The 12,502-nt window shown below is 37.4% G+C and overlaps 1 protein-coding gene across 1 annotated transcript in view; it reads left to right on the forward strand.

The window, feature by feature from the left end:
- Window positions 1-12,502, forward strand: part of LOC130906152 (ERBB receptor feedback inhibitor 1) — a 21,422-nt gene continuing 8,920 nt past the window's right edge. Inside the window, exons 1-3 of the mRNA XM_057820136.1 lie at window positions 1-165; window positions 10,795-10,921; window positions 11,187-11,266. Coding sequence (XP_057676119.1) covers window positions 10,881-10,921; window positions 11,187-11,266 — 121 coding nt within the window. The 5' untranslated portion in view covers window positions 1-165; window positions 10,795-10,880. The remainder of the gene's footprint in view (window positions 166-10,794; window positions 10,922-11,186; window positions 11,267-12,502) is intronic.

Below are 12,502 nucleotides of genomic sequence, written 5' to 3' on the forward strand. Positions count from 1 at the left end.
ACGCTGGGGTGGAGTTTGAAGCACACGAACGCACTTATAAAGCCACGTGCTGACGTCACGGAGACACAATGAGCTCACTCACTTCTCATTCTCACTGTTGTTGGTACATCATCATGATGCACATGGCTCCGCGCTGGCTATGAACGAGAGATGGACACAAAGTCGGTGAGTAACAATGACCCATTTGCTGTTAATCGGGAACGAAGCTGTAGCGTATTCATTTTTTAAGGCGACCGCTGAGCAATCGCCATTTCAAATGTGAAGAGTGGCACCGTGATTTTCTCCAATTAATCTTCCTCCAGTGAATTTACAGCAAGTAGATGAATGGGTTACCACGTTTGTTCTCTCCTCATTGTGGGCGTTAACTGAGAGTAGTCCAGAACGTGCTGTTTGAGCGTTCTTGGCGTCAGGATGTGCATAATGACCCGCTTGACGTCCACTAACCAGTGAAGCCACGACTGCATGTCTGAGACTGACCGCTAGGGGCGCTACTGTATTTACAGAATTAAAAGTAAGGTAGGGTCCATGACATTTTTAGGTTACAGACCGCTCATACTCTTTGTAAGCAATTATGATCAGAGATTCAGAAATCATTCTAAAATTTACTAAAATACAAAAATTAAATACAAACCAGTTCAATGAATAGGCTTTATTGAAAAATACAAAATACACAAAATAGTCTTCCACTTTTATTAACCCTTATTATGGCAAGTGACTATTTTGGTAATTTGAAAAAACTTAACCTCATGAAGACTTACATGGTGTTCACATAGGTTTAAATGACGTTTTGAGTCATGTAGTCGACAATATTAACATTTGCTATACAAATGTGCCTTACGTGACCCAAAATGTGATGTCAACATACGTGGACGCAAGCTCTCAATTGTAATCTTTATTAGTAATCATTATAAAAACAAATACATTCCAGTTTTGGCCTCCAATAACACTATATGGTTGATTTATTCATTTATGTAGTTTTTTAAAGTTTGCCATTAACAATGATAGACGTTCAATTGAATCCTCATCTTTCAGTGCCATTGGCCCTTCCAATCAAAACGGATGGGGCATTTAGCGCTGTCAAGGGCAGCCAATTATTTAAATGGGTGCCGTATAAAGGGTTAACTTGCATAGTGCTTGCACCAAGTAGACGAATGAATACATTGGACGTGAATCATTCTTACAGGTGACAAAACAATTCTATTAATAAGGCCGTTGTTGAGTATCTTGCTCCTCTGAATCGGTTGCATCATTAGTTCACGATCCTCCATATCGCAGCTGTCTGTTTTTTCCCATGTTTTAAGCTTGTTTTGAAAAAAATAAAATAAATATAGGTTTTAATTATAGACGGTAAAAGAAAAAAGTGCTTAGAATAATTGTCATCACAGATACAGAAGTATTTTACGTCATTGCGTCATATGATTTATATATACGTAGTTAGATCCCATCACTTAGAATACAGTAGATGGTTAAGAGGCACAAAAAGGTGCACTCAGTTAGCTGTTTAAAAAAAGGTTTTATATATTTATGGCCTCACATTGTTTGTCCTGCAAACATTTACTGTACTTAGTAGTTTTGGAATTTACGAATGGAATTTGAGGGGGGGGGGGACAAGTTAATATCCGACTTAACATTTTTCTTCAGATTGTACTGTTAATTCTAGGTATTGACGTGTTTTCCCGTTCATCCTGATTGAACTTTCAGTGAGCAGTGATCATTAACTAGTGAGGAAATTCAAATGCAAAAGTAATCCAAATGTTGCATCATTTGCCATATTTACATTGCTTCACTCTCCAGTTATGTTTTAATTCTCAGGCACAGCCAGAAACACCCTGTGGAAAAAAAAAAAAAAAACACAATCTTAATCGCACAAATTGAAAATACTTGAATGGGCCTTTTTCAGTCACCGATCCTTGAATGGCCCAAACTTCCCTATTCCTTCAAGGCCCACTTGTAATCCTCAATTTGACCTGGGGTGTATTTCTTTTCTTCTACAAAAATCGCCCCCCAAAAAATATCGGAGTAAAAACATTGATAATTTTATTTATAACTATTGATCTCATTAACACAATTGCTGACCATTTTGATGAATGTTTGATAAAGTGGCCATTGTTATTATGTCTTAAATGTTGTGCTGTATTGAGAGCATTTTTTTTTTCTAGTTGAAAATATATGAACTATTTTCATTTTGGTAACAATGCCATAGTATAATTTTTTTCTTTGTAGGAGTACAGATGTATTGAATTGGGACTATTATGTTTGCTGTTATAGGGCATCCCTCCCTACTACTTCAGATTGAGTCACAGGGCTAGTTGGTGATGTAGGATATGATGAGTATTATTACCAGAGGGCGACCGATATGGGATTTTCAAAGGCTGATGCAGATGCCCCCCCCCCCCCCCCAAAATTGACGATTTCCGATGTCGAAAGCCAATATTGAGGCCGATAAACTTTTTTAAAAACTCATGTTGATTTTGAAAGGCAACCCTCATTACAGGTAGTCCTTGGGTTACAAACGAGTTTGGTTCCTAGGCTGGCAACATAACCTTAATTTCCTGAAAGTCGGAATTAACCCTTTAAGTACCCCTAAATACTACCTGAATCTCAAAATAAATATCCAAAAACATGTATTATACGTCATTGAACTGTCTTTGCCAAGACGGTGGAGTTAAGTCCTAGCTAGACAGCGAGTTAAGCCCTGAAATGACGATGTCAGACATCCGTGTGGTTTGCTGACTATATTCGGCTCCTCATGACATCAGAAAAATGAAATTAAATAAGTTTCATCTTCAATAACAGCAGTTAAAATTTGCGTCTATAACTACCTGCTGATACCGCCGTAACAATGCACACAAACAATTTGCACAATATATCAGTTAGCGTCCACGCATCCATCAAAAACAATCACATAAACTCGCCCCAAGTATCCAACCACAATTGGAAACGCACAATAAACAGTACAAAAGGTGTTATACACAGGCTTTGCCTCTGTGGATGCTTCACAAGCAACAAATGTGTGTGGGCTTGCAGCTGCAAACTTTCCCCTCTCACTCACTTGGCTGCGCGACTACGACTTCTTCGTGGGAGCTAATGCGCTCTTCCTCGTGTGTGCGTGTGCACTGTTCTTCGTATGCGCAATACGTTCTTCTTCGTGTGTATATGCGCTCTTACGTGCGGAAGTACTACCTGCTCTATGCTTCCTGTAAATAAAATAAAAGCATGCATTACAAATAAAAGTCAACATTAATAATAAATACATACTGTATATTATTTGACGAGAGACAAAATGGTGGACGAGACTTCGGCGTCGTAAAGTCGAAATCGTAATCCCGTAAATCGGGTATGTCGTAACCCGGGCACTACCTGTAAATAAATGTATAGATTCGGGTCAATTTTTCTTCTACAACTTTTGTAACACTGGCCACTAGGTGGTGCAAAATCATAATTAACAAAGATCGTCACCAAAAGTCTGAACATAAGTTATCCACTTATATCTGCTATATACTAGTTTAGGGGTGGCCAACCCTGGTCCTCGAGAGCCGTAATCCATCTTGTTTTCCATGTCTCCCTCCTTTAACACACCTGGATCAAATGATAACGCCTGATAACAATCCTGATAACAAACGATCCTTTCGACATCCGATTTAAAATTTGACTCGTCGTTTGTCTCTACATATGACGATATGCTCAGAGTCGAAATACAACGATTTACAGCAGCGTCACAATTTAACTGTTTTCCCATAACATGGCAGCACGGCAGATTTTCTTGTGAGACAAATCAACATCGGTCCCAAGATGATTAGTGCAGGTGGTGAAAAAAAGGAAAAAGGTGACGCTTACCGATATATCGGCTGGTCGACATTAAATTTTTGTTGCAGAGACCAAACTAGTTGTTGGCTCAGTCCAAGGTTTCTCTGAGTGTGGACTTCAGATTTTTCTCCCTGCCCTCGCACGGGTTTCTTCCGGGCACTTCTAGCATGTAGCGTTTATTTAACGTGCTGGCAAGGATAAATTGTGCTTATTTGAAGGAAGAGGCCTCTACTAAAGAAGAGTCCTCTAGTATTTGTTTGAGACACACTGTGCACAAGAGTTTACATTCCAGACTACCCAGCAAAATATGAAATCCACCAAATATTGATATTTCATAGTTTGACGCAAACACTTTATTGGCAATAAATTATGCATGAATGGCGAGGAAGTTCACATACAATGACGTACTGTTGGCCAGCTATTAGAAATTGTAAAGTATAATGATGCTGTCATTTTAGGCTACTGGCAGCTTTAGAATTAAAGTGCTTTTTATTGTTACTGTAAAGTACGGATTACAATTGATAATTTTATGATTTAATTCTATTATTACATAACAATAGGGACACGTAACATTGTGGTTGGTGTGGATATGTACTCAAGCAGGTTAGTTTAGTAAGTGTGCCATATGAATGACTGTTTACTGTGATAGTGGCCATCTCTCGCCGCCAATGGCAGCCAATGAGTTAAGGAGGGTTCTTCTGTCCACAGCTATGTCCACAGTCCCGTGGTGTATCTTCTGTCCTCACCTCATGGGAAAGTTCACTTGCATTGTAAAGGCCTGCTTCACTGCACTCCAAAGTGTCACAAAGGCCCATTTATAGCTGAGAGTGGCTCCATTCATGCACACCGAGCCAACTGGCGGTACAATTCCTCCATCTCCGAGGCTCACTGGGCGGATTAGGATGAAATAAATATCCAAATAGTTGTGTGGGAGCCTCTTTAGTTACGAGTTGTAGGACGGTTTTGATGCATGCGCTGCATTGTTAAACCCACTACACCTTAATCAGGAGCATGGGCGGAAAGTAACGAATGACATTTACTCTCATTACTGTGACTTAGTCGTGTTTTGTCATTTTTTTTTTAGTACTTTTTAAATCTGTAATTTTACTTGAGTAAATTTTGTTGGAAGTCATTAACTCAATTACATTTTAAAACACTTCCACTACAAAGTAAAAAGAAAAACATAACAAAAGAAACAAAAAGAGTTTGAATGGCTCTGATAACTTGAGTGCCAGACCGCAACACATAGTAGAAACCTATTATGTCAAGAAAGGCTTTTTGCATCGACGCCATATTGGAAGGGCTTCCACACAGTCACAGACATCGGAAAATTAAAAGTCATTGTACGTTACTTATTAATAAAAATTATTAATTATTATGGCGGCACGGTGTCAGAGTGGTTAGCACGTCCGCCTCACAGTTCTGAGATCAAGGGTTCAATCCCAGGCTCTGGCCGTCCTGTGTGGGTTTTCTCCGGGTGCTCCGGTTTCTTCTCACATCCCAAAAACATGCAGGGTAGGCTGATCGGACACTCTAAATTGTCCCTAGGTATGAGTGTGTGCGCGAATGGTTGTTCGTCTCCTTGTGCCCTGCGATTGGCTCACAACCGATTTAGGGTGCACCCTGCCTGCTGCCCATAATTAGTCTGGGATTGGCTCCAGCACCCCCGTGAGGATAAGCGGCTCAGAAAATGAATGAATGAATGAATAATTATTATTAGTGCTGTCAAATTTATCGCGTTAACGGCCGGTAATAATTTTTCTTAATTAATCCAGTTAAAATATTTAAAGCATTTAACGCATGCGCGGAATGACGTGCTCATGCATTGCCTCAAACAGATTACAATGACGCTGTTTTTTGCACATTGAGCGCTAAGAGGCAGAGAAAAGTGAGTGGACACAGGTGTTCATTTGACCACGCCGTTTATTGGCATAAGCTTTGGCAACTCCTTCACATTAACGTATCATTTAGTGAAAGCACAACAAAATAATATTCCTATCTCTCAAAAAAAAAAATGTTCACAAAAAGAAAAGCGCTTCAATCTGTATTAATGGGGCCCTATTCTCACAAAGTTAAACAACAATGCAAAGAGAACTGGCATTCCCAATCAAAATAGCAATGCAAAATACACGTAAAACTTACTCAGACTTTGGTCAAACTCTATTCAAACATTTCGTTTAGCTCAACAAATACACTGGATGGCAATATTTAGTCACAATATATAAACTATCATAGGTCTCGTACGTTATGAAGCAAGCACTCAAATGACCGTGAAGTACAATGGATGGACCAGTAAAAAGGGAACTACGGCATCAGTTGAGGGACGAAACACACTCATTGGCTTGATATCGAAGTAATTTAAAACTCTCCATTGACACCTTGTGGTGTATTTCAATCACAACCTTACATAGTTAAAGACACTGTGGAAGAACGGCGGGGAGCCCATGTGACGTCACCGCTCGGCGACGTCAACAATGGCGAGCTACTAGTTTATTTTTTGATTGAAAATTTAACAAATTTTATTAAAACGAAAACATTGAGAGGGGTTTTAATATAAAATTACTATAACTTTGACTAACATTTATCTTTTTAACACTACAAGTCTTTCTATTTGTGGATCCCTTTAACAGAAAGAATGTTAATAATGTTCAAGCCATCTTGTGGATTTATTGTTATAATATACAAATACAGTACTTATGTACGGTATGTTGAATGTATATATCCGTTTTGTGTCTTATCTTTCCATTCTAACAATAATTTACAGAAAAATATGGTTAATTTTAGAGATGGTTTGAATTTCAGTTAAGATTAATTTTTAAGCTGTGATTAACTCGATTAAAATTTTTAATCGTTTGACAGCCCTAATTATTATACATTATTCATTTCCTATTAATACTGTTTTCAAAAAGCAATTGCAACCAGCTATGATTTAGTGTTTCTAGCATTGGTTAAACAAATGTGATAGGGACATAATGTTGCTAATCAGCATGGCTAACAATTTACATCACATTGAGAGCAGCACTCAATTTTTGCAAATAATGTAAATGAGTACTGTTACGATTGTGCTCAGACATATTATCCTGTCTGACAATTTGTCTTCTCAATTTTATACAGCTGTTTAAAAAAAAAAAAGTAACTTTTGTTATAAAAAGCCCCCCCACACGCTCAAAAGTAACTGAATAACTCTTACTTTGATAAAATTTTGAATTGCCTATATATTACTTATAATAGATTTTTACACCTGAACTTTTCCTTGAGTAAAATTTCTTCAATGTGTTTATACTGGAGTCGAATTTTATGGGGTACTTTTTCCATCCCTGATTGGATTAGGAATGCATTGTAAATCATAATAAAATATTGCTACATTTTGCTTTACAAATAATGGTGAAACGATGTGCAGACCACTCATAGGAAATAATTGTATGACTAATATTAATATTTTCAAACAGCATTATACATTAGTCAAATATTTTAAAATACTATTTCACCATTCTGTGTTTGCATAGTAGAGCAGCTAGCCCTCCTAGTCGAAATGGATTGGACGTTTATCTCTGTCAATGGCAGCCAATGAGTTAAAAATTTAATCAATAAAGCTATCATTTACTATACTATTATTGGAGCAGGAAAATGATTTGGAGAAAGCACAGTAGTGTGTGGTGGTTTCAGATGTAGCATGCTGTAGCTTATCAATGAGATTCACAAGAATGCTACACAATCAGCCACTGTTGTGAGGGCGGATACTGCACGCTCTCATAGCCACACAGAGGAAGGAGGGCGGCAAGCGGTGCCGCTTGTCCTCCCACATCTGACCCGGAGCTTGTGCGATTGTCCGCAGGCAGATGGCATTAAGCTGACACGCGGCTGGGATTTATTTGTTTGTTGTGCAGAGTTCAGCCATTGCCAAACTGCTGTGCAGTGAAATGTTGGTGTGCTGTGAGAGATTGTTGATCTAGTGCTGAAACCCTCTAATTTCACTGAATCGGTTGGAAAATTAATTATGGCAAATCTTTGAAAAACGCATTGGAGAGATATTAGTTTTTTTGTGATTAGGGGGAGGCAGAATTTATGACTATTGTTTTGATTTCAATGGGGTAAGATGTTTTCAGTTATGTTTAGGGCTGAACGATATTGGAAAAAACTGACATTGCGATTTTTTTGGGGGGTTTGCGATATTTTGCGATAGTATAATTAGAAGAATTTTCAGCAGACTTTCATAGCTCTGTTCTGGAAGACTTTGGTTGATTCACTATGACTACATCTAATTCATTAGAGATTATCGTAAATCGGGCTGATCAGGCAAATTTTTAGACGATCGGAATCAGGTGAAAAGGATCAGGTTTTTAATTAAAAAATATATACCGTAATTTCCCGAATGTAACGAGCACTTTTTTTCCCCAAAATCAACTTGTAAAATCATAGTGCGCATTATAAACGGGTACATGGATGGAGACAGAAATGTATATACAGTGGAGAGAACAAGTATTTGATACACAGTCATTGGGAAAACCCATTGTCAGTTTTACACACACATATATATATATATATATATATATATATATAAACGTCTTTTTTTTTTTTTTATTGACACGGCCACGTTGTGTTGAAGAAACGTATGCGGCGACCCGTTGCCAACCATTACGGTACGTGACATCACCATTTTGTTCGGTAATACTTCACTCTAATCGGCCTAATGATTTCGTCTGTGTTAAATTCAGCTTTTTTCACTCTTCATAAAGCACAGGATTTAGATTCTTGAACTCATTTGAGTCAACGTTTATTGCAGCTCCGCAACTCGGACCATAACAAACGTAACAACACAGACTTCCTATGTCCGTCAACTATATCTGTCCCTCGGGAAACTCAAACCCAAATAACAATAGTTCCTATTGTTACTGTCGTATCGACAGCGATGAGCTCTCTCGGATTTCCGACTTAGGTTCTCACTTTCATTTTACCGTATCAATCCATGGAAGAAACATTTATTCATCATGATGAAAGGAGCAAGTTATACAGCAGCCTTTAAAAGAAAAGTCACATCTGTTTTGTTTTCTCCTAAATTGGAGAAGTTGTCAAATCATATTATTACCGTAAATATTGTCAGTTTATGGTAATGTTTTGAACTACCAATGTGCTATGATTGTGCTGTGTTTCACCAGTCAGTAAAATGACATTTCTGTATCTGTACACGAGCTCTGTTTTCTTGTATTCTTCTATTTATTGGTGCTAAAATTAGGGTGCGCGTTATAAACGGGTACAATAATTTCCCCTAGATTTTACAAGTAAATTTGGGGTGCGCATTATACACGGGTGTGCCTTATATTCGGGAAATTAAGGTATTTGTTTTTCTGCTTCATGCTTGAACAGCCTCTCACCCTCCCTCCTGATACGCAGTGTGACCAAACTTTTTCTTGGTCACCAGTGCAGCTGGCGTTTGGTACTTAGTTAACGATGATTGACAGGTTTGTAGCTTTGATCTGGCAAAAGATGCCTCGGTAGGTCTACAATCGAAGGCCCAAATGTGTTATTCATTGTTAAGCTTGGTACACAGTCTGAAGTGTACATTTATTGTGTAAGTGAGAGGTTGTTCTCGGCAGCGTGAGCGTCAAAGCAAAAACAACTTTTTTTCGGTATCGACCGGGACTCAAAATCAGGTGACTTACTCTGGCTCAGGTGCAAAAATATGCGATCGGGACATCCCCAGTATTCATATAATACCGTTTAATCAAGGCTAAGGAGTTTTGTATGTGAATGATGACAATTGGTGTATGTAAAAGGGATCCAGGAAGCCATGTCCCCGCACAATTGCTGCTTTTGTGAAGAAAAAATAAAGTTTACATAAAAAAAAAACAAAAAACAACAACGATCGCACGTCTTGCGATAGGACTATTGTGCATGCTTAGTTATGTTGGGTAAAAATTAGGGCTGTCAAAATTATCGCGTTAACGAGCGGTAATTAATTTTTTAAATTAATCCCGTTAAAATATTTGACGCAATTAACGGACAAATGCCCCGCTCAAACAGATTAAAATGAGAGCACAGTGAAAGGTGTACTTGTTGTGTTTTTCGGAGTTTTGCCACCCTCTGCTGGTGCTTGGGTGCGACTGATTTTATAGGCTTCAGCACCCATGAGCAATGTGTAAGTAATTATTGACATCAACAATGGCGGGCTACTAGTTTATTTTTTGATTGAAAATTTTACAAATTTTATTAAAACGAAAACATGAAGAGGGGTTTTGATATAGAATTTCTATAACTTGTCTTTTAAGAACTACAAGTCTTTCTATCCATGGATCGCTTTAACAGAATGTTAATAATGGCAATGCCATCTTGTTGATTTATTGTTATAATAAAGAAATACAGTACTTATGTACCGTATGTTGAATGTATATATCCATCTTGTGTCTTATCTTTCCATTCCAACAATAATTTACAGAAAAATATGGCATATTTTATAGATGGTTTGAATTGCGATTAATTACGATTAATTAATTTTTAAGCTGTAATTAACTTGATTAAAAATTTTAATCGTTTGACACCCCTAGTAAAAATGTATCGTTATTTCAAGATGGGCTACGTGTATTGTACATGTGTTAGTTTGGCACCTCTAACAGAGCTGCCAAGTAATGACTACATGTTCTCTCCACATTTTTTTCCATACTTGACAGCCCAAGAATTTTTAAAATCGAATGACTTAAATATACAACTCATCGTTATTCATACAACTGAATGTTAAACGCATTTAAGCGTTTCAATGCAGCATTCTAACTGTATTGATCTAATAGTTTGTTCACTGGCAAATGCAACGCCGTCTCAGATCAGCTTTGTGAATCATTACACCTGAAATGTTTAGTCTAAACACGTATTAACCTTTTGTTGCCACGGACAGTGTTCCTCTGCCGTTTACTAGAAAAAACAATTAGCAACTGACCAGAAATACATTTTCAAATCATTAATATTGAATCTTTGTTTCTGATTTCTACTCAACAGTTCTGTTTGCAGTGAAGCCATAATGGGTTAAATGGCAAGATTTGACTGTTTCTGTAAGAAAGCCACTACTTTCTTGATACCGCAACATGAGTGAAAACAACTACTGGACACAGCGTGACTTTAGCAGGTACTTGAACGTGTCTCATACATCTTATTGGCTGCTACTGATGGCGATAGACAAATAAGTGAACCGCCGCAAAGTTGCTAACGCTTCCAGTTCTAATGGATTGGACATCTATCGCCATCAGTGGCAGCTAGTGAGTTAACACACTCACTACATCACAGGTCAGAAGGCATGTCGTCATTTTAGCTATGCTACGTGTAATGACTCACTCCGGATGGGTTACGTGCACAAATGATTGACACATGCACTACCTACGCTTGCTTTGTAGTGTGTATTCAGACCTGGCCACCAATAATGTGGAGCACAATCTGACGCAGACGGAGCAGCAAATGATCCAAGAATGCAACGGTAAGCCTCCTTCATAATTTTGGAAAAACTATATATAATACAAGAATCATTTCAATTGATATTCTTGTTTAAAAAAAAAAAACACGTATTCACGAATATGAAGATTGTTCTTGAGGAAAAGCCAGATTGACCTCTGTTGTAAGGAGTGCGTTTTCTTACATAATCTGTTCTATTTCTTTAAGAAATACGCAGTTCAAAAATTAACCAATAACAGAGTGCAAAATGTTTTCCTTTGTTACAATATATTATGTTATTTTTTAGAATACATTGGTGCCTCAAGAGAAAAGTTTAATTTGCTCTTTGATTCTGCTTGTAACTCAAAACACTTAAGTTTCAAATCATCTTTCCTCATTGAAATCTCTGGAAATGTTATTTCATTTCACCCTGACATAAACACATTGTCATCTGTCTTTTTTTTTTTTTTTTTGTCTTTTTTTTAAATTATTATTTCTTTTTATAAATGATAATGGCATTCAATAGAGCTATACTTTTTGCTTTTTGAAAGGTGTTGTAAAGTGAGTTCAGATGAGGTTGCAAATCTTATCTCACATTTTTACTCGTAAGTCCAAATACGGGGGTTGGAAAAGAAAACAAAAGAAAAAACGGCTCGTATCTTAAAAAAATATTTAAATTGTTTTACTCATTTCTCAAGTCACTACTGATTTCTACTAGTTGGTCACCTTTTCAGTTTATCTATTATTATGATGGTTTCTGTTGAATTGTGTTCATTCTTCCCTATTAGTATGAATGTATTTTTCCTTTTTAGCTCTTTGAGGGAAGGTGGTCACGGCAGTGGACAGCTATTCAAAAGTTGGCAATTAACCCCCTTTAAAATTTTATAGAGCACATGACTACTTTTGGTCATTAGAAAAACCTTCAATATTAGCAATTACAGGTAATCTCCGGGTTACGACGTAGCCGACTTGCGTGATTTTGACTTTTCAACGCATGAGTCTCGTCCGCCATTTTGTCTGAAGTAGTTTTATTTCTTTTTCCCCAGTTGCGTAAACGGTATCCTGTGTCTTATTATTTTTTAAATTTTATTAACATGACTTATAATACATGTTTTTGGATAGTTATTTTGAGGTTTGGGATGTATTGAGGGGCACTTAAAGTGTTAATTCGGACTTGCGCTGAAATTCGGGTTACGCTGCCAGCGTAGCAACGGAACTCATTGGCAACCCGGGGACTACCAGTACTATAATACATAAATTATTAATAATTTTATTTTATTGT

This window comes from Corythoichthys intestinalis, chromosome 2 (assembly GCF_030265065.1).
Source record: "Corythoichthys intestinalis isolate RoL2023-P3 chromosome 2, ASM3026506v1, whole genome shotgun sequence".
NCBI classification, from domain to species: domain Eukaryota; kingdom Metazoa; phylum Chordata; class Actinopteri; order Syngnathiformes; family Syngnathidae; genus Corythoichthys; species Corythoichthys intestinalis.